Source organism: Sebastes fasciatus, chromosome 10 (assembly GCF_043250625.1).
Source record: "Sebastes fasciatus isolate fSebFas1 chromosome 10, fSebFas1.pri, whole genome shotgun sequence".
Lineage (NCBI taxonomy): Eukaryota > Metazoa > Chordata > Actinopteri > Perciformes > Sebastidae > Sebastes > Sebastes fasciatus.
Window position 1 is genome coordinate 9,203,993 of NC_133804.1, and position 21,816 is coordinate 9,225,808.

Consider the following 21,816-nt stretch of genomic DNA (forward strand, 5'->3'; position numbering starts at 1 on the left):
CAGAGAGACATGTGAGCACCTGCCCGTAGGCTGCCTGTACCTAAATATACCCTCGCTGCTAAAGCAGGACCAAAGTACATCTCTGCTAATGTCCTCTCATTAACACCAGATATGATTAAAAACCACTAAGTGACCAGTTTAATGGGCATGAAATGAATTATCAACCAGACTTTGTGTAATGGTTCAACTCCTTTGAGGATGTTTTTACCTCATGGCAAAACATTTATTTATATCATCATTTAACAGCCTCTCAGTTTTAAAGGCTGATGCTGAAACATTTGAATACTTTCTTTGTAAGAAGTCTCCACAGCTTTTATTCAAAAGATAAAAGAGATATCTTGAAACATTAAAAAAGTTATCCCCTGTTTAACTTCATAGACGTGATGTCTTCAGCAAGGGAAAAGTGAGTCCTTTTGGATAGGGTTGGGTTACAAATTGACTTTCCAGCTCTGCAGATCGGCCCCTAAACTAAAAAAATAGAAGAGCTGTCGTTCATCTTATCAACACTAGATGGGGACAAGCGCCTTGTTTGGACTGATGGAGCAACGGCCGGTACATAATGTCTTCCACTCATTGAGGTTTCTAAATTCAGTGAAACTCCTGTAAACAATCAGAAACATAAGAACTGAGTCTATCTTTTCTTTTCCTGTCCTTTCAGGTTTCCTGGGCCGGGCCTGAAGCGATCGCACACCGGCTCCGAGTCCCGAAGCAACAAGCCCCCCGAGCCGATCATCAGCCAGATAATAGACAAACTCAAACACATCAACCAGGTCAGCTGTGTGCATCTCTTGTCCATCGTTTGCGTGTTTGTACATTTGTACCACTTGTCATTTTGTTCCTGTGAGGTCTTTCACGGTAAGTTTGAACACTTGAAGTAAGTTTCTTTGTGTGCACACAAGTCTCCCTCTCCTCTGTGGAGGTGTAAAGGTTTACCTAACCATTAGTTCTACCTCTTGGTTCTCAATTGGACATTGATTTCCAAGCTGCTGCAGGTCAGTACAGCACCGGTGAAGATGTGTGAAGTGTGCTGTAATGCACCGTTCTCTCTTTCATATTTGAGACAAAATCCACAGACAATTTGTGTTCAAGGTGACACCTTGCTCTTTTTGTAAAAACGATTGACAGGAAATGTCTGAACAGATGTTATTCTGTGTCTCATCTGCACTGCTCAAAAAAACAAAACAACCTCCTATTAGACACAAATCCACCAAAACGGTGACCAGACGAGGACACGTTTTCTGAGGGTGATGGGGGTTGTTGTGACGGACAGGAATTATGTCCTCCATCCACAATAAGCCCCAGCTGTCTTCAAGGCCGGAGCCCCCCTTTTTTTTGTCGCTGCCGTCGCCATGGAAACCACCTTTTTGGAGTGGGTGCAGAGATGCTTGGATGTAGGCTCAAAGTCGGCCTCTGCAGAGAGATGTATCAGCCCACAGATCTGTCTGTATTTCCTGGTTCATCGTGGTGGTTGCACTTATAGCTGTCAACACGTCGGCGGATGGCTGCTGACCACCTACACCTGACCACCCCCCCCCCCCCCCCCCCCCCCCAAAACCATCCTCCAGCTGTAATGTGTGTTTGCGTGCATGCGTTTTTGTCTGCATCTATGTGTTTGAGCTTCTGAGTGCTGCGGGCCTGTCACAGTGGATTACAATCCCTCTCTCCTGTTTAAACAACCTGGGAGATCCAAGGAGCAACTGTGGACCTTCCTCCACTCCCCCTTTGACAACCAGAGACCCTCAAGACAAATACAGAGGGTTGTGGTTTGACACGCTGTAATTTTCTCAATTACTTTTGCTGTATTAGCTCATGCGCGCTCAGTGCTGCTGTAAGCGAGAGGAGCGATGCTTGAACAGGAGCGTTAGGTGTTTACTTGACCCCTACCTGCTTCAAAATCCCCCACAGGATTCATCCTAGATCTCACTCTAAATATTGGTTTAAAAGATGATTCCAGTTAATACAAATGTGGGTCATATTTGTATAGTTTTGACCAATCTTTTATACACTTCATGAAAACAACTAATTACTTTTTATTAGAGCATCATTAGCTGGGTTTCCACTAGGGCTGTCAATTGATTAAAATATTGAATGGCGATTAATCGCACATTCTTTATCTGTTCAAAATGTACCTTAAAGGGAGATTTGTCAAGTATTTAATACTCTTATCAACATGGTAGTGGTCAAATATGCTGCTTTATGCAGATGTATGTATATCTTTATTACTGGAAATCAATTAACAACACAAAACAATGACAAATATTGTCCAGAAACCCTCACAGGTACTGCATTTAGCATAAAAAATATGCTCAAATCATAACATGCAAACACAATCCCAACAGGCAACAACAGCTGTCAGTGTGTCAGTGTGTTGACTTGACTATAACTTGCCCAAAACTGCATGTGATTATCATAAAGTGGGCATGTCTGTAAAGGGGAGACTCGTGGGTACCCATAGAACCCATTTTCATTCACATATCGTGAGGTCAGAGGTCAAGGGAGCCGTTTGAAAATGGCCATGATAGTTTTTCCTCACCAAAATTGAGCGCAAGTTTGGAGTGTTATTTAACCTCCTTCCCGACAAGCTAGTATGACATGGTTGGTACCAATAGATTCCTTAGGTTTTCATATGGTATCAGTATCTTTAATGCTTTAAAGACATTAGTGGTGTTATAACAAATTTGCGTTAATGCGTTATTATCATGTTACCTTTGTCAGCCCTAATAATAATCCCTCAATGCAGAGGAAAACTGCATGAGAACACAACTTTGGTAAGGTTAGGTCAAAGTTTGTTGGATGTTTACAACTTAGAGTTTGGGTAATAATTTTACTGCTCACCTTTATTTTCTCTCTTCCAAATACATTTGGCTAACCAGGCAGTTTGCTTAGAATCTGTATGATGGTCTGCCGGCGCGTCCCTTGCCCCTTCTGACTTCTTTACAGCAAGGTTGCGACGTTCCCATAGCTCAGAAGTTAGTTTGTTGAGTCTGATGTTTTTGATACCAACAGGAATGGTGGCCAAAACTACAAGAATAAAACCCAATGTGTGTTTATGTGTAATAAACTGGAATCATCCTTTAATCCTAAAAACACAGGACACGTACACATACGTGCTCTAATGTAATAAGCCTTTCAAAACTTCCTGCTCTGACAGGGACAAACATTTGCACCCATGTGATTACAAGCAGAGCTGCTGCGGAGCAGACTGTTTACCGTGTGGATCGGGTTCCTGATGGGCTTCTGATGAGATTTCGCAAGAAAATGCAGTTTGCTGAAATGACTGAGCTCATTGTGTTACAGACATTCAGACAATCCCTTAGAAACATGGAAACAGTCAAACTCTTCCTGTGTGTGTGTGTGATCAGATGCTCTCGGTAACCTAATACCCCTTTCTCACTGGCTCCCATGTTGTACTGGTGACGTGGCGTACATGTGGACATTTATAGGGTTTCGATTCTGTTTACATAAACGCCTGATATTTATGCAGATTGCCTATTCACATGGGAGCTTTTAATCCCATATCTGATGACCGCACAGCAGAGTCAAGCACATTTCTGCTTGAACTCCAACTTCCCTTTAGATCTCCACATCAATGGCCTGGATTAACATCTGACGAAAGACTGACTGCGCTTGATTGCATATTTCATGTGCACTAAAACTGTTTATGACTCAGACATTTCTGTAGAAATCAGATTACACAAATATTTTCACGAAAAAAATCATCACTATTACCGGGCTACACAAAATAACAGTAACGCCTCACAAGATGATGCAATATAATACAATGTTCCTGCAATAAAAACTCCCTCTGTGAAGTTTACAATATTAAAGTCTTGTGCCTGAGAGAGTTTCAATTTATGGTGTTTATGTATCAATTTTCATTATATTATAAGCTGTTTCTGTTATTTTGTCTAACCATGTTACATGTTAGGAACAAATTTATTGTTCACTGCTAAAGTAAGAACGAAACTGAAGGCCCAGACACACCAAACCGACATCTAAGAACTAGCTGCGATGAAGGCCGACTGTTGCGTAACCTCACATCGCCTTTGTTTTGGCCGACAAGTTGCATTTGAACACACCGCAAAGACTACAGCCGACAGCCAGTTGGCATGCATGATGAGATGAGATGAAGATGAAAAATGAGGAGAGCCTTCTGTGTGCGTCCTCTTTACTTTACTTGTTGGCTTGCTTTCCTCACATCCGTTTCTCTTCTTGTGCACTGATTCGTTTAAGCTGAACAGCTGATCAGAGTGATTTCTCTCACCGACGGAAAATAACTCTGGATTTGGCTATTAGAGCATTTTACAACTTTTAGGAGCTACTGATTTAAATAAGGGCTATTCAAGTGTTCATATTGGGAATTTATCTCACATCTGATTTACAGACGTCTCTTTCCCAGTGTAAGTCTATGGGGAAAAGTGTTTTTGGGCACGGAAGTTGTAGTACCGCCGTTTGGTCACCACGAAAATTTGCTTCAACGCCTGTTGCTTTTCCTGGGGGCTTGATTTTAACATGGGGGTCTATGGAGATTGACTCGCTTTCGGAGACAGCCTCAAGTGGCCATTTGAAGAACTGCAGTTTTTTGGCACTTCCGCGTTGGCTTCATTTCTCGGCACCGTAGGTTGCCGCTTGGATACATCATCTGGAAACCATGAATTTCTTTACAAAATGTTGTGTCATTCCATCTGATAGATGTTGAGATATTTCACTGGATCTGTAAAAAAAATGTACCTGATGACATGAGATTAATAAATCAGGGGATCAGCAAGTCACTAGGATGTATCCTCAGGGAACCATGAATCTCTATGCAAAATGTCATGGCAATCCATCCAACACTTGCTGAGGTATCAAAGTAGCGGACCGACCGACTAAACATTACCATCCATAGATCCATGGTGCTAGCCTGACAAAAGAACATATCTGCCAATGGAGAAGGCAGATGTCAGAGGCAAACCCTTAAACTTGCTTTATAATCCTACTAAATGTTTATTGACTATACACAGTATTTCATGGTCCTAGCAGCTCTGAGCCGGCATGCTGTAAACAACGTCTGAAGGCACCGGAGAAAGTGATGTTGTTTAGTTAAAAGCACTTTTACAAGGTCTCCGCCTCCGCGCCAGTTGAAAGACCACCAGCTCTGGATGGTGCAGGGCTAAAAGCAAATGGACTAATTAACCATCTGATATGAGAGCAGGCCACAACTCACAGATAATTACTTTCATCTGCCCTGTTTATACGCGGAGTGTATGACGACAGGCCAACAGTGAGATAGTATGTGTAATGTTCCTGGACGTCAACCAGGAGAGTGGCATGCTGATTTAAAAACGGCAGCGTCTCGGTCTCATGATGTCGTCTGTGTGTTTGAGCGTCGTGTACAGTATGTCCAGAGACTGAAGAATGTGGACGTTATTGTCCTTTATATGCATTCGGCTCCACATTCAGGACATGGGTCAGCCACATACTGGTCTTTACAAGTCCTATAAGGCTCTTTTATCCTGCACACGTTTTCCATTTGAATGAACATTATTCTGCCTTTGGCTCAAACCGTGAGCACAATCAATGGTTCTTCCAGCTCGTACTGACCCACTTTCTAACCACGAATCAGTCCCAGCCCGCAGTATGCGAGACTATGTCATAAAATATAGGGGGCTACTTTCTCCAACAGCGAGGGGAACATGGGACCCCTCCAAAGAATCCACTTCCTTCCAACTTTAATCCCCCCGATGTTTCATTCCTCCACTCCTAAGTGCTCCGTGACGATGGCCCTGTGAAATGCAGCTATGCAGCGGAAATGTGTCATTTCTCACGTTGTCAGTGTTGATCAGAGAATCAGCAGATACAGAGACAGTCTGGCAGGGAGACCCTTGCCTTTGTGCCTCTGTGAGGCTAAACTAAACACCGAAAGGAGAAAAAAAAAAATCTCAGAGCCGTTCGCCTCAGCTTATAAAACAACGTTTTCTCACGCCTAAAGCAGCTGATGTCATGACTGAGCCATAGCCAAGTTTAAAGTGAACTGTGCACTATAAATGGATGAAGAGAAATGGCTTTCTCCTTCAGTTATTGCTTCTCGTCTTGGAATCTTTAAACAGCTCAGGACTGCGAGGAGCCGTGGACATTTCTGAGCATGCTTACACTGTGTAACAAATTCCAGTGCAGTGTCGTGCCTTGTATATGCAGTGTGTTAAAGCTGATAAAGATCGAACATAGACACGCTTTTGCTCGTTGTTGACGATGTTCTGCGATGCCAGTCTGACAAGTCTCGCTGTTTTCTTAATGAGAACCTCACTGTAACGCTGCATTGCTGCTCCCATTTTGTAAAAAACTGGACCTTGTACACAGACACAATGTGGAGGCAGCTCTCTTAAATTAGAACATATTATTTCGGTGATGTGTTCTTGTTCTGAGGAGATGAGTTTGTTTTTCGGAACATCTGTTTAACTTCCCAGAGTATCGGGTTTCTCCTCTGAACAACTAATCTCGCAGGAGATGGTTGAGCTAGTGGCAAAATAGAGCAATTATGTGATTGGTCTTTGATTACAGAGTGTTTCCCACTCATTTGTCAGATGAGTTTGCCATTTGGAGGGTCAGACCTCCTGGGATTATTCTGACAGCCTCTTCTTGGCTATATGTCCCTCTGTGGAGAAATACATTTGGAATATACTGTATATGAAGACATCTTTGTTGAGGAATTTTGTTTTTTTTAAGGAATCCATTTCAGTAATTATTTCATCTTGAACTGTTTAAAATTGCTCTGTCATTTGAAGAATAACAAACATCTTCATAATGCGTGCCAAAGCTTTTATTTTGGCACCTCATTCACATGTTTTACTTCCATCATCCTCTCTCTATCTCCCTGTTCGCCGCCTTTCTTTCCATCTCCCCAGCTGTGCTGAGTTGTGTGTGACAGACTCCAGCTCTGTCGCCCTTCCCTCCTCCAGCCGCCCCCCCCTCCTCGTCTCCTAAACCCCCTAGATCCCCCCTCCTCTCCTCACAGCTTCCCAGTCTAATTGAAGCCAGAACCTGGGAAAATCCTGCAGGTAGGACAGGAATCCAGGGTGGAAAATAAACCAGATCCCGAGCGCCGCAAATTCCATCACGCAGTCTCACTTCCTCCGAGCCACCGGAGCTCTGGGCAGTGTGCGCTCGACACCTCGTGCGTGCCCGTACAATCTTTAATATATATAACTCACACACACACTTAAGCTAGGACAGTTTTTACTGTGCAGCAGTTAATCTTGTACACACATTGTTAGGAATATGACTGCAGCAGCTCATACACAGCTGTGACATACAAGTGGCTGGGAAATAAGGCATATAAATGCATGAATAAACACAGTGCTGTGTGTGTTATAATTACAGTAGAGATAAAATGGAAGCTGCTTCATGACAGGACTAGCATGCGGTGGCCTTTTCCTACAGGGCGTGCTTACTATCAGACTAATAGACACCATGGGTGTCAGACTGGGCCTGCTGTTTTGTAAACTTACACTTGCTAACCTGGCCATTATGCTCGCTCCAGTCAAAGAGTCTGACTTGTGTTTGATGTTATTTACTGAGGGTTTTTGAAGCGTTATTTAATACACCCCCTCAGGGCCTTTCGTCCTCTCCTTCCTAGTTTTTATGTGTGTGAAGTACGACTGCCCTGGAAGCGGAGGAGGAAGGAGAGCTGTTATGCCGCTATATTTGTGTGCAGGGATAAGCCATGAGGGTTCTTTAAATGAAGTGTGACACCTGGTGTAAACCTCTGAGAGGCTGCGGGGCGTTTTGCAGAGGCAGAGCCGGCATCCCTGTTAGAGCACCGCACACGCATGTTATCCTTTCGCTTTCCGGAGACTTCTGACTTCATGGTATATTTAGGATTTGAGGAGTTTAGAGGAGTTATGGTTCCTTAACTTTAGGAATCCAACTATCGGATACCCCCCCCTCATTACTTCCACACACCCCTCTCCCACTGCGGCTTTCTCCCCTGCTGGCTGGGAGGTCAGACAGAGCATGTGAGGGCCCTTTTCCTCCCAATTAGTCTGCCTGCTAATGAGGCCCAACCATCCCTTCTACCACTGCCACCCATTCCTCCTTACCTCCATACCTCCACCTCTCCCTCCCTCCCTGTCCCCTCCTTCCCCCCCCACCATCAACCCTGAGGCCCGAGTCGGGGTCGCCTCTCTCTACCCACTCCGCCCCTTTGCTCCCAAACCACTACCACCCCACTGGGTGTAATTATCACGCAGCCGGCTTATAAAAACCCTGCTGCACAAGCCAGGCGCCCGGCATCACTAACCAGGAACCACAGCACACACTCACTCACAGGTACAAACAGTGTGTTGCTTTTCATCCTCTCAATCTAACACGTCTTTGCTGGGCTTTTTGTCGAGCTGTCAGGGAGCAGAGACGTGAACAGCTGAGTCTTCCTGCCGCGGTCTCTGATCTGATCCACACATCCTGGGCTTGTTGTCACTGGGCACCGTCACGTGTTAGGATCCCCCCCCACCACCACCAGAAAGAGGTCAGGGGTCACACTTCCTGTTTCCTGTCTCTGCTAGGTCATCAGAGGGTCTCCCTGTGAGGGTCAGAGACCTCCTCTGTTCCTCCTCTGCCTTTTGTTTGGGGCGGCGGTGCTCTGGGGGGGCACAGCAGAGTTGAGGCTCCTCTCTGGACCTGTCAAAGTGTTAGCACTCCCCGACTTTATCGTTCCCTCACATGTTCCTCGCCCTTTTCATCTTGCTAGACGCCCATACCTTGTCAGTATGGGGTAGTTCCTCTGACCCCTGCTTTGCTATTTTCCAGTACTCTCAAGCCCTCTGTGTTTCTGTAAGATAGGAAACTAAGCTAGCCGGCAGCAGAACAGCTGCGCGGACCACTCCGCCCTCTATTACCTAACCGAGCGTCCGCCAGCTCCCGCTAGGTGTGATCATGGGACACGCAGTGACAGTCTGCTGATGTGGAAACGAAGGGTTTCTTAGCAACACATGACTCTGGGAACCACTGCGATAACGTGTAAAGCAGACGAGCAGCAGACAAAAAGAGATTGTCTGAGGGGCGTAATCTGATTTAGCAGCCAGCGGCCTGTGCAGGAATGGGACTTTTTTTAAACTATTAAACCCCCATGCAGACAATCAGGCACATTCACAGACATAAGTCAAGGTTTTCATTTAGTTAGCCTCAAAAAAAGATTGAAAAATTGTTGTCATACCAGATATATTTAATATTAGGAAGGAATTTAACCCTGTGTATTCATGCCCTGCCTTGATCTGAACTGAGAATCAACACAATGGTTTATTCTTCCAGAGGATGAACTGGCAACAGTTTATTTCATCTGCTGCTATCTTAAATACATGTAGAGGGTTTAAGAGTTTTCAATAGCTTTCAAAGATGAGCCACCAGAGGAACGAAGCCCCTGCCAACAAAGTCTAAACATTCATTCCGGTTTCAGTCCAAACTAGAGAAATCTGGAAATAGCCTTATGGGCTTAGTCAGAAAGGTGGAGTGGACAAACGCCCAGTTTAACACTCGACTGGAGAGCTCCTTTTTTTTCTCTGTGTTTTCTGTTCCAGAACTGGAATTAACATCAGGAAATTAATCTTGTCTGCATTAACTGTCTGAGGCTGGGCTCCCGTTGCGTGACATACTCCACCGCGGACAGATAGAGGAAAGCAAGACGGGAAGGAAAGACACAGAGAGAAGAATGAAGAGAGCAGAGGTCCCCCCCTCCTCTTTACATTTCAGATTCAATAAAAGTTGAGTAACGAGAGCGGGTAGGACTGCAGGGCATGGCTTTGTCGTACGAAACGTCGTTCTGCCTGACGGCGTGCCGAGGAGCTTTCCATGACTCACTCTGTGGAAAGTGCCTCCTGTCATTCCTCTGTCTGTTTGTCTGTCCGTCTCCATTCCCACCGTCCTGCTTTTCTCTCCTCCAAACAGCACGTCTGCAAAATTGATGCAAGCACAGCAGCTCGGTATACATGTGGGGATTAGGTGTAAGGAAAGTCCATTTCCTTCATTTATCACGAAAAATAGTCTGTGCTGAAAAGTTGTGTGTTTGATTCGTCTAACACAGTGACCCGGGCAGGAGGATTTAAAAATATACAACCTGCTGTACAGTATGTTTTTAGCTTTACTGGGGCTCTTGCACACAATTACACACAAAGAGCCACGGTGTAAAATATAGCAGTTTATTATTTTTTCAACCAGAGCTCTGAATGCCTGAAGTTTGTCTGTTCAACACAGTCTCACGGCAGTTAGTGAAACAGTCACGAAATTAAATCTATTTGATTTGTGTACATAGACACAAATTTCCCTTTTTTTGTGACGCTCAGCACGACTTTCAACCGTCACTTTCTGCTCCAGTCTTTTCAAAATAAAACTACTTAGTTAAGTTTAGGAAAAGATCGGCTTGGTTAGGTTTAGGCAACAAAACTACTTAGTTAAGTTTAGGAAAAAATGGTGGTTTGGGTTAAAATAACTCTGGAAGTGTCGTAACTTAAGCATGGAAGTTACATGGCAAATAAATCAACTTTGACTTCTGGTTTCAAACAGGTCTCCTGGGGCGTAAGTTCTGTGTTTTTTGACCCACCCATCCGCGTTCCACGCGTTCGCCGCTCTTTATACAGTACGTGCCGGTTCACAATTACGTGGCTTACATACGAATTGATTTTGTGCTGACCATCATGAAAAAAATTTAAATTCGTGTCTGTGCAAAAAGACTGATTACTTCCCTCACTTGAGAACCAGTTTCTTTAGCACCATAAAAATTAAAGGATAACATCAGTTTATTACAATTTGGGTCTCTTTCTTAGTTTTGGCCACATTTTCTATTGGGAATGATATGATTGTACTCACTAAGTAAATCACTGAGATTTGGCAACATTGCTAAAAGGAAATCTAACGGGGAAAAAACCACAAGCAGGGAGACGATTAGACAGGTTGTAAACAAAACCCCCGAGGTATTACCTAAACTGTATGTTATAAACATCCATCCGTTTACAGATAGACTTCCTGGTGAACTTTGACCCGCTCTACTTTCTATAATTAGCTTGAATATAATCAGATTGTCTCAACATTTGTTTCTTGCCCTACTTTGTTATAGCAATAGTGCCCTGCTATGATGGCCAAACTAACTACTAAACTAAACAGTCGTGCTTCTGGCCACCTGATGATTCACTCTCCGTTTATGTCTGGTTTCCACCAACTCTTAAGGGAAATATCTGGCTCTTTAGTTGCTAAATCCTAAGCTATGTTCGGTGCCATGCCATTGTTCCGACGGCCCATTATTCCGAGTTTGCCATGTTATGATTTGAGCATATTTTTTTATGCTAAATGCAGTACCTGTGAGGGTTTCGGGACAATATTTGTCATTGTTTTGTGTTGTTTATTGATTTCCAATAATAAATATTTACATACATTTGCATAAAGAAAGCATATTTGACCACTCCCATGTTGATAAGAGTATTAAATAGTTGATCAAAATCTCTTTAAGGTATATTTTAAACAGATAAAAAATTAATTTGTGATTAATCACGATATGGACAATCATTCGATTAATCGTGATTAAATATTTTAATCATTTAACAGCTTTTAAAAAAATGTAATAATGCAATTTAAGCTAGTATACTGTATGATTTTGAACCCAAGGATCAGGTCAGCAGTTGTCATCACTATGTTATACTAAAAACAGTACGTGATGATAGTGTACATTTTAAGCCTTCAACTCAGAGCAATTATGGAAACCATCAACATAAGACAGAGAAACCATGGCTTTTGTTATGAACGCATGGCAAGAATACTTTGTTTGGGAACCTACGCCTTAAGTTCTGTAGATTAGATTTGTAGACAAGATGTGTTGAGGCATTGATAGAAACATTCAGAGCAGCAGATTCCGTCTGGGCCGAGTCATGAGCAACTTGTCCAGACAAGTCCTGTGCGTGGAGAGGAGGACACAACACAGGGCCTGATCCCAATCACACACACACTGACAAGAAGAGGCTTTTTTTCTGTCTTCATTACTCATCCCCTCTCGGTTTCACTCCCAACGTCACTCATTCACTTCAACAGTTATGACGTTTATACCAAGATATTTGTTTCCCTATCTTCAGATGTTGTCCTTTTTTCTGCGATTTATGTTTAAATATGAACCAGGAGCGTCCTGCCATCTCATGTAAGAGACCACAGCTGATGATCAGTGAGCGCAGGTTGATTTCTATCACCGCAGGTCAACCAGTGGCTGGGCTCGGGGGCCCAGTTGCAGCTGTCGTGTCGAACAGTGACCCTGTGTGGAGTTCATGTCATGTGTGGGAGGCAGTGACAGACTTGCGGTTTCTGTGTCTCTGTCTGGGCTGGCCTGCATTGAGCAATCCGCCACATGTTTAGGCTTTGTGCGCAGCTTTCCAGCCCGTGTTCCCTTGGTGTGACTTGCACTTTTGTGTTAAGGGGAGGTGAACCCTGCGGCCTGCGGGATGCCTATAGCCATCCTGATTACATGTTCCGTGTGTCCAGCTGCCTGTCCAAGCCGGCTCTCGATGCAGCTTCTCGAAACACAGAAGAGAGAGGAGGGAAGAGTGAGAGCGCCAGGTTTCCTCTCCTAATGGAAAACATGCTGAGCTTTTCTCCAAAAAAAAATGTCTCTTTTATTTGTTTCCTCCCTGCTTCCTTTTACTTGGGTTTTGTTTTTAATTGCAGAAGATTCCAGCCCAGAGCGACTTGAGGTTTCCCCCTCTTGTGGTAAATCTGGAGGCTCTTGCCGGATCACGCTGTGGCTCAGCCATGCCAAAAGTGCAGCATCACTTTCGACACAAACATACATCCCACCCCTCCCCGCTACCGCAGCCGTGGCACAGGCAGTTAGCCAGTGGGCAGAACCCACAGCGCTTTGCCACAGATGCTCATACCCCCTCACCCCCCCTTGTGGAGAAGGGCACGGCTTGCTACTATGGCTTATTTAGGCCACGGCTATGATTATGCAACCAAATTCTTATTATAATTCACCAAAACCCTTTTTTGTTGTTATTTCATCTGCTGTTCATCTGCTGTTATTTATATCTTGGTCTTGAGCCTACTTCCGTCACATGTGCATTTGAAGTTGGATTTTATTTCCAAAATGTAAAACCTCTCAGATCCTGTTGTGTTTTTGTTCCTGGCAGCGTTGGTCAGTTGGTCGGTCACCACATTTTCCTTGATGCTTGATCACATGGATTGCAATGAACTTTGGTACAGATATTCATGTTCCCTTCAAAATGAATTGTAGTCACTTTGGGCATCCCCAGACTTTTTTTTATCTAGCTACATCATCAGGTCAAAATATGAATTTGTCCAATACTTTGGATTATGACCTAAAACACTAATGACATTCCTGTCAGCCTCAGCTGTACTTTGTATTATTGCTAATTAGTCAACGTTAGCATGCTAACATGCTAAACTAAGATGGTGAACACTGTAAACATTATACCTACTAAACATTAGCATATTAGCATTGTCATTCTGAGCATGTTAGCATGATGACGTTAGCATTTATCTCAAAGCAGTATAGCCCAGGCCCCCAGGAAGAGCGCCGGGCTTTGAAGCTAATTTTAACATAGTGGCCAAACAACTTCCATGTCCATCATGTGATGCCATTAGAGCCAAAAACACTTTTCCTCATAGACTTACATTGGGAAAGAGATGTCTGTAAATCAGCAGTGATTTTTTTTTTAGGTAAATCAACTTCCCAGTACGAACACTTGAATAGACCTTATTTAAATCATTAGGTCCTAAAAGTTGTAAAATGCACTAATAGCCATTATCCAGAGTTGTTTCCCTTCCTCTGTTAATGTGAATGAGCCCCAGAACGAGGCTGGACCAGTGGGCAGCCTCCGGTCTAAAAAGTGAAGCCAATTGCCTTAAACTTGCATTCTTTCTAACAGCCAGCAGGGGGCGACTCCTCTGGTTGCAAAAAGAAGTCTGATTGTATAGAAGTCTATGAGAAAAGGACCCTACTTCTCACTTGATTTATTACCTCAGTAAACATTGTAAACATGAGTTTATGGTCTCAATCGCTAGTTTCAAGTCTTCTTCAATACATCATGATGTTCATTTAGTAAATTATGGTCCCATTTAGAGACAAATAGACCATAAAGCAGGGTATGCTTTAGGGCGTGGCCCCATTTTACAGTGTGTTTTCTGTTCATGAAAGTTAATTAGAACATTTTTGGTGGCCTGTAAATGGTTGCACTTCTGGTTGCAAAAAAACCAAGATGGCAATGACCAAAAACCAAGATGGCGACGGGCAAAATGCCGAACTCAAGGCTTCAAAACGGCAGTCCACAAGCCAATGGGTGATGTCCGGTGACTACATCCACTTCTTATATACAGTCTATGGGCTGGACCGAGGGCTGGAGTTAATGGAAACACTATGGCACCTGCTCTATGGGCCCAATGGATGCGAAAGATCGACGGAAGATCTGGATAATTTTATACTCGGAAGTCTTTTTGCTTCATGCGCCACTGAACAACTTTCATAAGAGTGAACCTCCGATGCTGTATCTCTTTATACATCCATGGTAAAGCCTCACAGAGCTGCTAGCTTGGCTGTAGAGTTCAGTGTTGTTTCTCTAACATCAGTATACAGTGAATCAGAGGACAGCATGTCTGTTTACGTGTTGAGGGGAGTTTGCTGTGTTTGCTGGCAGGTGGTGAGTTACACATGGCAGTGTTCACACAGACCGAGCTCTAAACAGGGACACGACAGTTGCTCTCAGTGTTTTTCCCCTCACTCCACATACCTTATTTTAGGTTTTGTTCTAAAATACCCCGAACCACATCTTTCTTTTCCCGCTTTACAAGTGTTTGTTTGCCTTTTAATTGGTTTGCGAGGCGCCCCTCCCCTCCCAAAGTCCAACCGAGTTGCCAGGATACAGACCAAGAGAAGGAATTTCAGGACCTCAGTAAATCTATGAAGGACTCTGGCTAATGCAGGCAAACACGGTTGTGTCTGTAACAAAACAGTCCAGTACATTAAACCGCCATACATCATGTGGAGAGTTTGTTACTGGGACATGTTTAAATGTGACACCTGAGGGCTCTGCTCCGTCAACAGGTGGCGCTTTGCTCGACCGGCCTCAAACAGAAGTCAAAATATTCCTCAACCGTCCTGTCTGTGACTTGTTTGTCCATCATTCGGTCTAAGTGACCAGGCTTTTAGAAATGTTGTGGTCATCGTGCGTGTATGGCCTCAATGTTGAGAAATGAATGGAGGTTTGTTGGGCAGCCAACAAGCCGACGTGTGTTCCGTCTCTATACTTTAGAATTTATGTCACTTGTAAAACCCAGATTGACTGCTTTGTGTATGCGGGCAAAAGGAACGGGGTTGTTTATCTTCTGACTGACGTAATTCTGTGATTAGCTCTGGGTTTTTTTATACCTCCGCTGCTCACAAACACACACACACACACACACACAAACACAGTCTGATCTCAGGCAGGCAGACGTCGCAGCTGACTTGAGACGAGGCCCATATGAACTCAATTTTCTCCCTTCGCCAGCCAAAAACAACCAAAAACAACAACAAAAAATGCATGCTGACGTATGCAGATAGGAAGGAAATCAATAAAAAACAAACAGGGAGGCAGAGCAGTGAGATGAAAGGAGGCGCGGAGGGCAGGCGGCTGGAATTTAGCACATCTGTTACCTTGGCAGGGCTCTCAATCATGTGCGATGTTGTGGAGGCTGAAAGATGGTCAGAGAGCGGCCATGGAGGCTGTCTCCAAGCAGGCTCACATGTTTTTCACCCGTGGATACAAGACAGCATAGTTTTTTATTATTATTTCTGTGTTGTTTTAAAGCTACATGACAAAAAAGTATGTGAAAGTTGTCTTTCATGTTGACATTTCTCCTCAGTTTTAGTTTTTGAATGTATAAGTTTTCTATTTCCCCTCCTTTCCCCACTTACTTAACGAAATTGCTTTACAGCTCTTAGACATTTCTGTAATATTTATGGGTCGATTAATTTACCACAGTTCTCAATAAACACTTCTGGTATGTTTTGCACAAACACATTATGGGCTTCTGTAAACCATGTGGGAAAATATCTGAGTTGAACAACAACTGCTTTTACAGCCCAGAGGCCAAACTGAAATCAGATTCTGTTGCGAATAATATCAGATTTCTTTGTTTGAGAGCTTCAGTTGCATGTTTTTTAGCCCGCTTCATATTATTATTAGGGCTGTCAATAGATTCAAATATTTAATCGCAATTAATCGCACGATTGTGTATAGTTAGCACACGGTAATCGCACATTTTTTTTCAGTTCAAAATGTACCTTAAAGGGAGATTTGTCAAGTATTTAATACTCTTATCCACATGGGAGTGGGCAAACATGCTTGTTTTATGCAAATGTATGTATATATTTATTACTGGAAATCAATTAAAAACACCAAACAATCACAAATATTGTCCAGAAACCCTCACAGGTACTGCATTTAGCATAAACAAATATGCTCAAATCATAAGATGGCAAACTGCAGCCCAACAGGCAACAACAGCTGTCAGTGTGTCAGTGTGCTGACTTGACTATGACTTACCCCAAACTGCATGTGATTATCATAAAGTGGGCATGTCTGTAAAGGGGAGACTTGTGGGTACCCATAGAACCCATTTTCATTCACATATCTTGAGGTCAGAGGTCAAGGGAACCCTTTGAAAATGGCCATGACAGTTTTTCCTCACCCATATTTAGTTTGGAGCGTTATTTAGCCTCCTTCGTGACAAGCTAGTCAATGGTTGGTACCAATTGATTCCTTAGGTTTTATAGTTTCATATGATACCAGTATCTTCACTCTAGCTTTAAAAATGAGCCTGCTACAACCTAAAAGTTGCGTTAACTTTGACAGCCCTAATTATTATGTGTTTTTTTATCATTATTAAAGCTGTTGCTTGATTATTTTAATATTATTTTGTCTGCATCTTTTTATGCTGCCATCTGGTCTCCCTTGAGAAAGAGGTTTCAAATCTTAACTGGTTCAATCAAATAGGTCAGAATATTACAAACATTTACATAGTTTTTTTCTTCATCTCTCATTTTAGATCTCGATCTCCACTTGGGCTGAGTGTGTTATGTGGTGTTATTGTATCCCTGTTGCCCTGAGACAACCACTCAAGACAATGATGTTTGCCAGGAACAACACAATCGCACCAGTCTGCTTGCCCCACTGTTTCTTTTCCTACCAGTAAATTACATGGAGCCACAGCCACAACCCTTTGAGTGAATCACATTTGGACGAAAATAACAAAACTGGCACCGATAACGAAACTGTTTTCCTGACTGGTGAATATAATTAGAGTTTGGTAAATACCAGCACTTTTAGATCCCATCGAGTTTTTCTCAGGAATTCCCCTCACACTGTTCTAATCACACAGGACGCGCTCAGATCAAGAGACACCCCTTATTTATTTTAACAGCTTTGTTAAACCGTTAATGCACCGGCACATTCCGGCCACAGAATGATTCATGAAGAGGCTGAGGGGCGGGGTGCGTTTCAACATCATTACCTTTTTAACCTCTTTCCTGTTTGTCCCACAGTTGCTGCGGCTGGTAACGGTATCTGAGAAGCGCTGGAGGGCCCGGTCGCGAGCGGACGGGTGGAACGACGAGGGGGAAGAGGGATTTGAGAGCGGCGACTGCGACGACGAAGACGAGTGCTCCGGAGTGTCAGGGCTGGGGCCGCCACCGAGACGCAAACGGTTACGCATCTTTGCAGGTTAGACACAAACTGGATCTCAAAATGTACTTTAACTGCAACTTGTTTGGTGTCAAATGAGGTGCCGCATCCACACTGGTAATTTAAAATGACCTTAAATTGCATTTATGAGCCTGCAAACTAAATTGGAGCTATTTACTTTAAAACTGCATGAATATGTACGGCTTTGGTCTGCAGTGAGTCAGAGCGATCACAGTCCAAACACACAGCAGAGAGGTGTTTACATGACTACTGTACATGTTGACACCACCGTGACACTATGCAGCAGAAGACGTGAGACTTCCTCAGGTAGCCGCCTCACCTCGACCTCTTGACCTCGCCGCCGTCAATCCCTCGGAAACGTCAGACGCTGCTCTCCGAAAGCCAAACAAAGAACAAATGAAGCTACAAACTGTCGGAAGAAAAGAAACCAAACAGAAAAAGAGGGAGAAAAACAGCCAGGGAGCAGGAACAAGGGGGTTCGATACGCCGACACAAAGCCAGCGCAGCTGAGCAAACACGGCAGAGGGAGTAGTCCTCCTGTCGGGGATGTTGTGGCAGAGATTTGGGTTCGCCGGGCAGGGAGCGAGAGCAGGAACCCGAGGTTAACGCAGGAATCCTGCAGGGCCATCACTTCCAGCAGGCCGGGCCGTGAGAGTCTGATGCCCTCTCTTACACGCTTCTGTTAGTCCGACTGTACAGTTCTGCACCGATTCACAGAGTCATTACACTGTCTCCTCTGGTTGACACAGTGGGAAATAAGCACCCTTTATAATCTGACCTCCATCTATGTGTGTGCTCCTCGTGTGTGTGTGTGTCTGCAGGCCTGTTTGTACATGAGCCAGTAATGTTTGCAGACCTTGGAGAGTCCCTGCTCATTGGCAGATACACAGATAGCCGCTGATAGCCTGTGATGACCCAGCAAAACGCTGACCTAGCACGGCCGCTCAGCCCATTTTGGTCAAACAGGGGGCCGGGGTTCAAAGGTCAACCTGCAGAGCATGAGGCCTAATGGGCTGCCTGTCTGTGCTCTGCTGCTCCGAGATGGACGAGGCAGATCTGGTTTCACAAAGCCGGGAGTGGAGCGACGGCGTAGCACACACACACACACACACACACACACACACACACACACATACATACAAGAGTCGGGGGAAAGGTGACAGAAGCCCCAACAACAAGGTGCAGACAGGACCGAGGACGGGCTGAGACCCCCACTCAGCCCCGGCTGTCAACCTGCCGACCACACAGAGGATGTTCCCAAACGTGCGTAGTGATTGATCTGTCCTCGCTCATTCTCTGCACAGATTCCATAACCCGTCTGATCACTAATGCCGCTCGCCCACAACACACACACAGACACACACACACACACTTCCCCTCCCGACCAATCAAACCCCACGCCGCACATTCCCCAGAGCATTCCAGGCCAGGAGAGCTATTCCAGGACAGGGAGCCCCCCCACACTACACCACCCTCACCTCTCCAAAGCCAGACTAGCAGCCAGGCACTGGACTGGTTACAGCTCACACACCAGACAGATCACTCACTGACCTCTCCGCTGTCAGTTCATTCATTTGGTCAGTCAATTAAATTAGTCAATTAAATAAATGTTTAAAAAATTGGTATGAACAGCTTTAATTTCCAAATCGTTTGAGGCTGCAACCGTTTAATTTGAGTGGTGGGAGATCTGTGATATTCTGCTGTTTGGCTTTAAACAATTGGTCTTTCAGAACACTTACACATGTGATAGGGTCAACACATGGTAAGACACGGATGGTTAAATGAATAAATGATTTGTCTCCTGATATGTACTATATGCACATTGTTTTAAGCAAGCCTATGTAACGATTTGTGAACGGTGGTTTCTGTGGCCCAAAGTGTCAATTATGGTATAAGGTTTTATGCATCAGAACAGCAATACGTCATCCAGAGTAGGCTCTCGTGACCACGCCCCCTTTAGGGGGAAAACAATCCTGTGTCCCTCGTAGACGGGAACAGCGTGAAGAGAAGAAGTTGAAACATGTCTCCAAATTTCTACTTAAACAAACAAGTAATAGAAATAACGCTATGAACAAGAGTTGCGGTGTAGCTGGTTGTACCGACAATAAATCCAAAAACGCTGATCTACGATTTGTTTCCCTGTCACTTTCTAAAAAAGATATAATAGAGGGGCTTTATGGCTCCAAGCTATAGATAGTCATCTCTGAGGCTGTGTTTCCGTTTGTGGGAAAGAAACTCGCTGTCACAGGAGAGGAAATGATGAAGTAGCAGGTTAACCGAAGCGTTCACACTGAGATTTGAGGCACATACAATACGTGACGATTCACTGGCTCGCTATCTTGGCTGTATGGGTCGTGGCTGCTGCGGTAGTGGGCCAATCACACGTCGCATTAAATCGAAGAACTTCTCTGGATGTGTTATATCACACACTTTCAGCAGTGAGTGTGAATGAAGGTCTATCTATAGATTATATTGTTACATATTACATAGTCAGAAAAGACTTGTTGCATTCAGACAAAGAAAAACATAAGCATGAAAAACAATTTTGTTTGCCAGTATAATCCCAAAATGTGTATGTTGAATATACAGTACATACAATAATGTGTGGCAGCGTATGGGTTTGTCCGTGTGTGTAGTTTTTTTTAAATCCCGTAATCTGTGACACCGTGGTATGACTGTCTTTCGCTCATGATGAGGGCTCACCTGTTTCTGTGCTTTCATGCACACCTGGTCTCTGACTGTACGGCCTCTGTGGGGAACAAAGAACCTCCATAAAATCTGCTCAAAGCTCTCTCTTCATTTCCTCATACCTCACTGTCTGCTGTCACTTCACATTTGTGCTGCAATGTTTTCAGAATACTGAGTCATTTAAGTCTTAAAACGCTATCCGTGTGAAATCGAAAACCCACCAGTGAGTTTCATCTCTTGGGTAATGTCTCTTGACTCAAGTTAGTTGTTGAAACAAAATGATTCACGTTGAGAAAACGTGGGAATAATCCGCAGCAATGTTTTTATATAACCGGACTTGACCGAGCCATTCTAAACCACTTATAAAGATGGCTATATAAGAGTCGAACGCTAACTGCTAGACTAAATAACTTGTTAAAATGGCTTTTTCATTCAGTTTGGAAACATTCAGCAGTGTGAATGCCAACAGTTGGTGGGCTCCGCCACGGCCCAGCAGCCCAGAGCTCTGCCTTGTGTGTTTTCTTGCTGAGCTGAACTGAACGGGCCTTTGCTGTGTGCGCTGCACCTCGCCATGCTCAGCAGGAGCCACGTGAATAGGCCTCTTGTTATGTCCCCGCGCTCAGACATTCGGTCACTGTATGCACCCCGAAGGAAAGCTGTACTTTTGGAAGCTCAGGAGCATTTTATCAGCGCCAGGGGTTAGCAAAATACAAAGTGGAAATATTCCTGTAATGTGAAACACGCGGCTTACGATGAGAGGCTGGGCCGGGCTCACCTTTCAGGCCTGCTACAAATTTTGTGGCTGGAACAAAGAGGCAAGTAAAAGAAAGAAGGAGGTGATGAAAGAATGCGGGGAAAGTACAGACAGAGACAAAAACACCTTTGATAACTCTAAAGGTTGATACACTGGGAAACCTAAACATTCTTTACCCTGTATGTAGGTCGAATTGACAGCCGTACGTGCTGCCAATACCAGAACCTGGTATGTTAATTAACTGCAGCTGTGACCCCCTGACCCTCAGCACCTGATAGGTGAGTCACACGGCGCCCTAGTGTTTGCCACATGTCTTCATCAAAAAAGCCATAATCCAGACATTGTTGACATTAGCCCTGGCAACTCTGAGTGCATCCGCCATGTATACTGTTTCCTCCTCCTTTCAGCTCCATATAGTTTCATAAAGCTGATTACTCTTTCCAGTTACAGAGGCGTCCACATGTGGTTGCCAGGTAGAGGGCGTGCGTCCCACAGGTTAGCGTGAGACAGAAGGAAACAGCCTCAGACGATGCAGATGTGCGAGGAGGAGTGCAGGTGTTTGGGTGGAGGAGGAATCTGGGTGCCCACATGGCCCGAGTCCTCTATGGTTTACAACAGCAATCAGAGCCGGATGATACCGAGGCACAAAAGAATGCAGTTTTAAAGCAG

The 21,816-nt window shown here is 44.2% G+C and overlaps 1 protein-coding gene across 1 annotated transcript in view; it reads left to right on the top strand.

Moving 5' to 3' along the window:
• The window catches only part of gpc3 (glypican 3), a 130,733-nt gene that overhangs the window by 96,897 nt on the left and 12,020 nt on the right, over window positions 1-21,816 (top strand). The window contains exons 6-7 of the mRNA XM_074647932.1: window positions 659-770; window positions 17,546-17,723. Of these exons, the coding sequence (XP_074504033.1) occupies window positions 659-770; window positions 17,546-17,723 (290 nt within the window). The remainder of the gene's footprint in view (window positions 1-658; window positions 771-17,545; window positions 17,724-21,816) is intronic.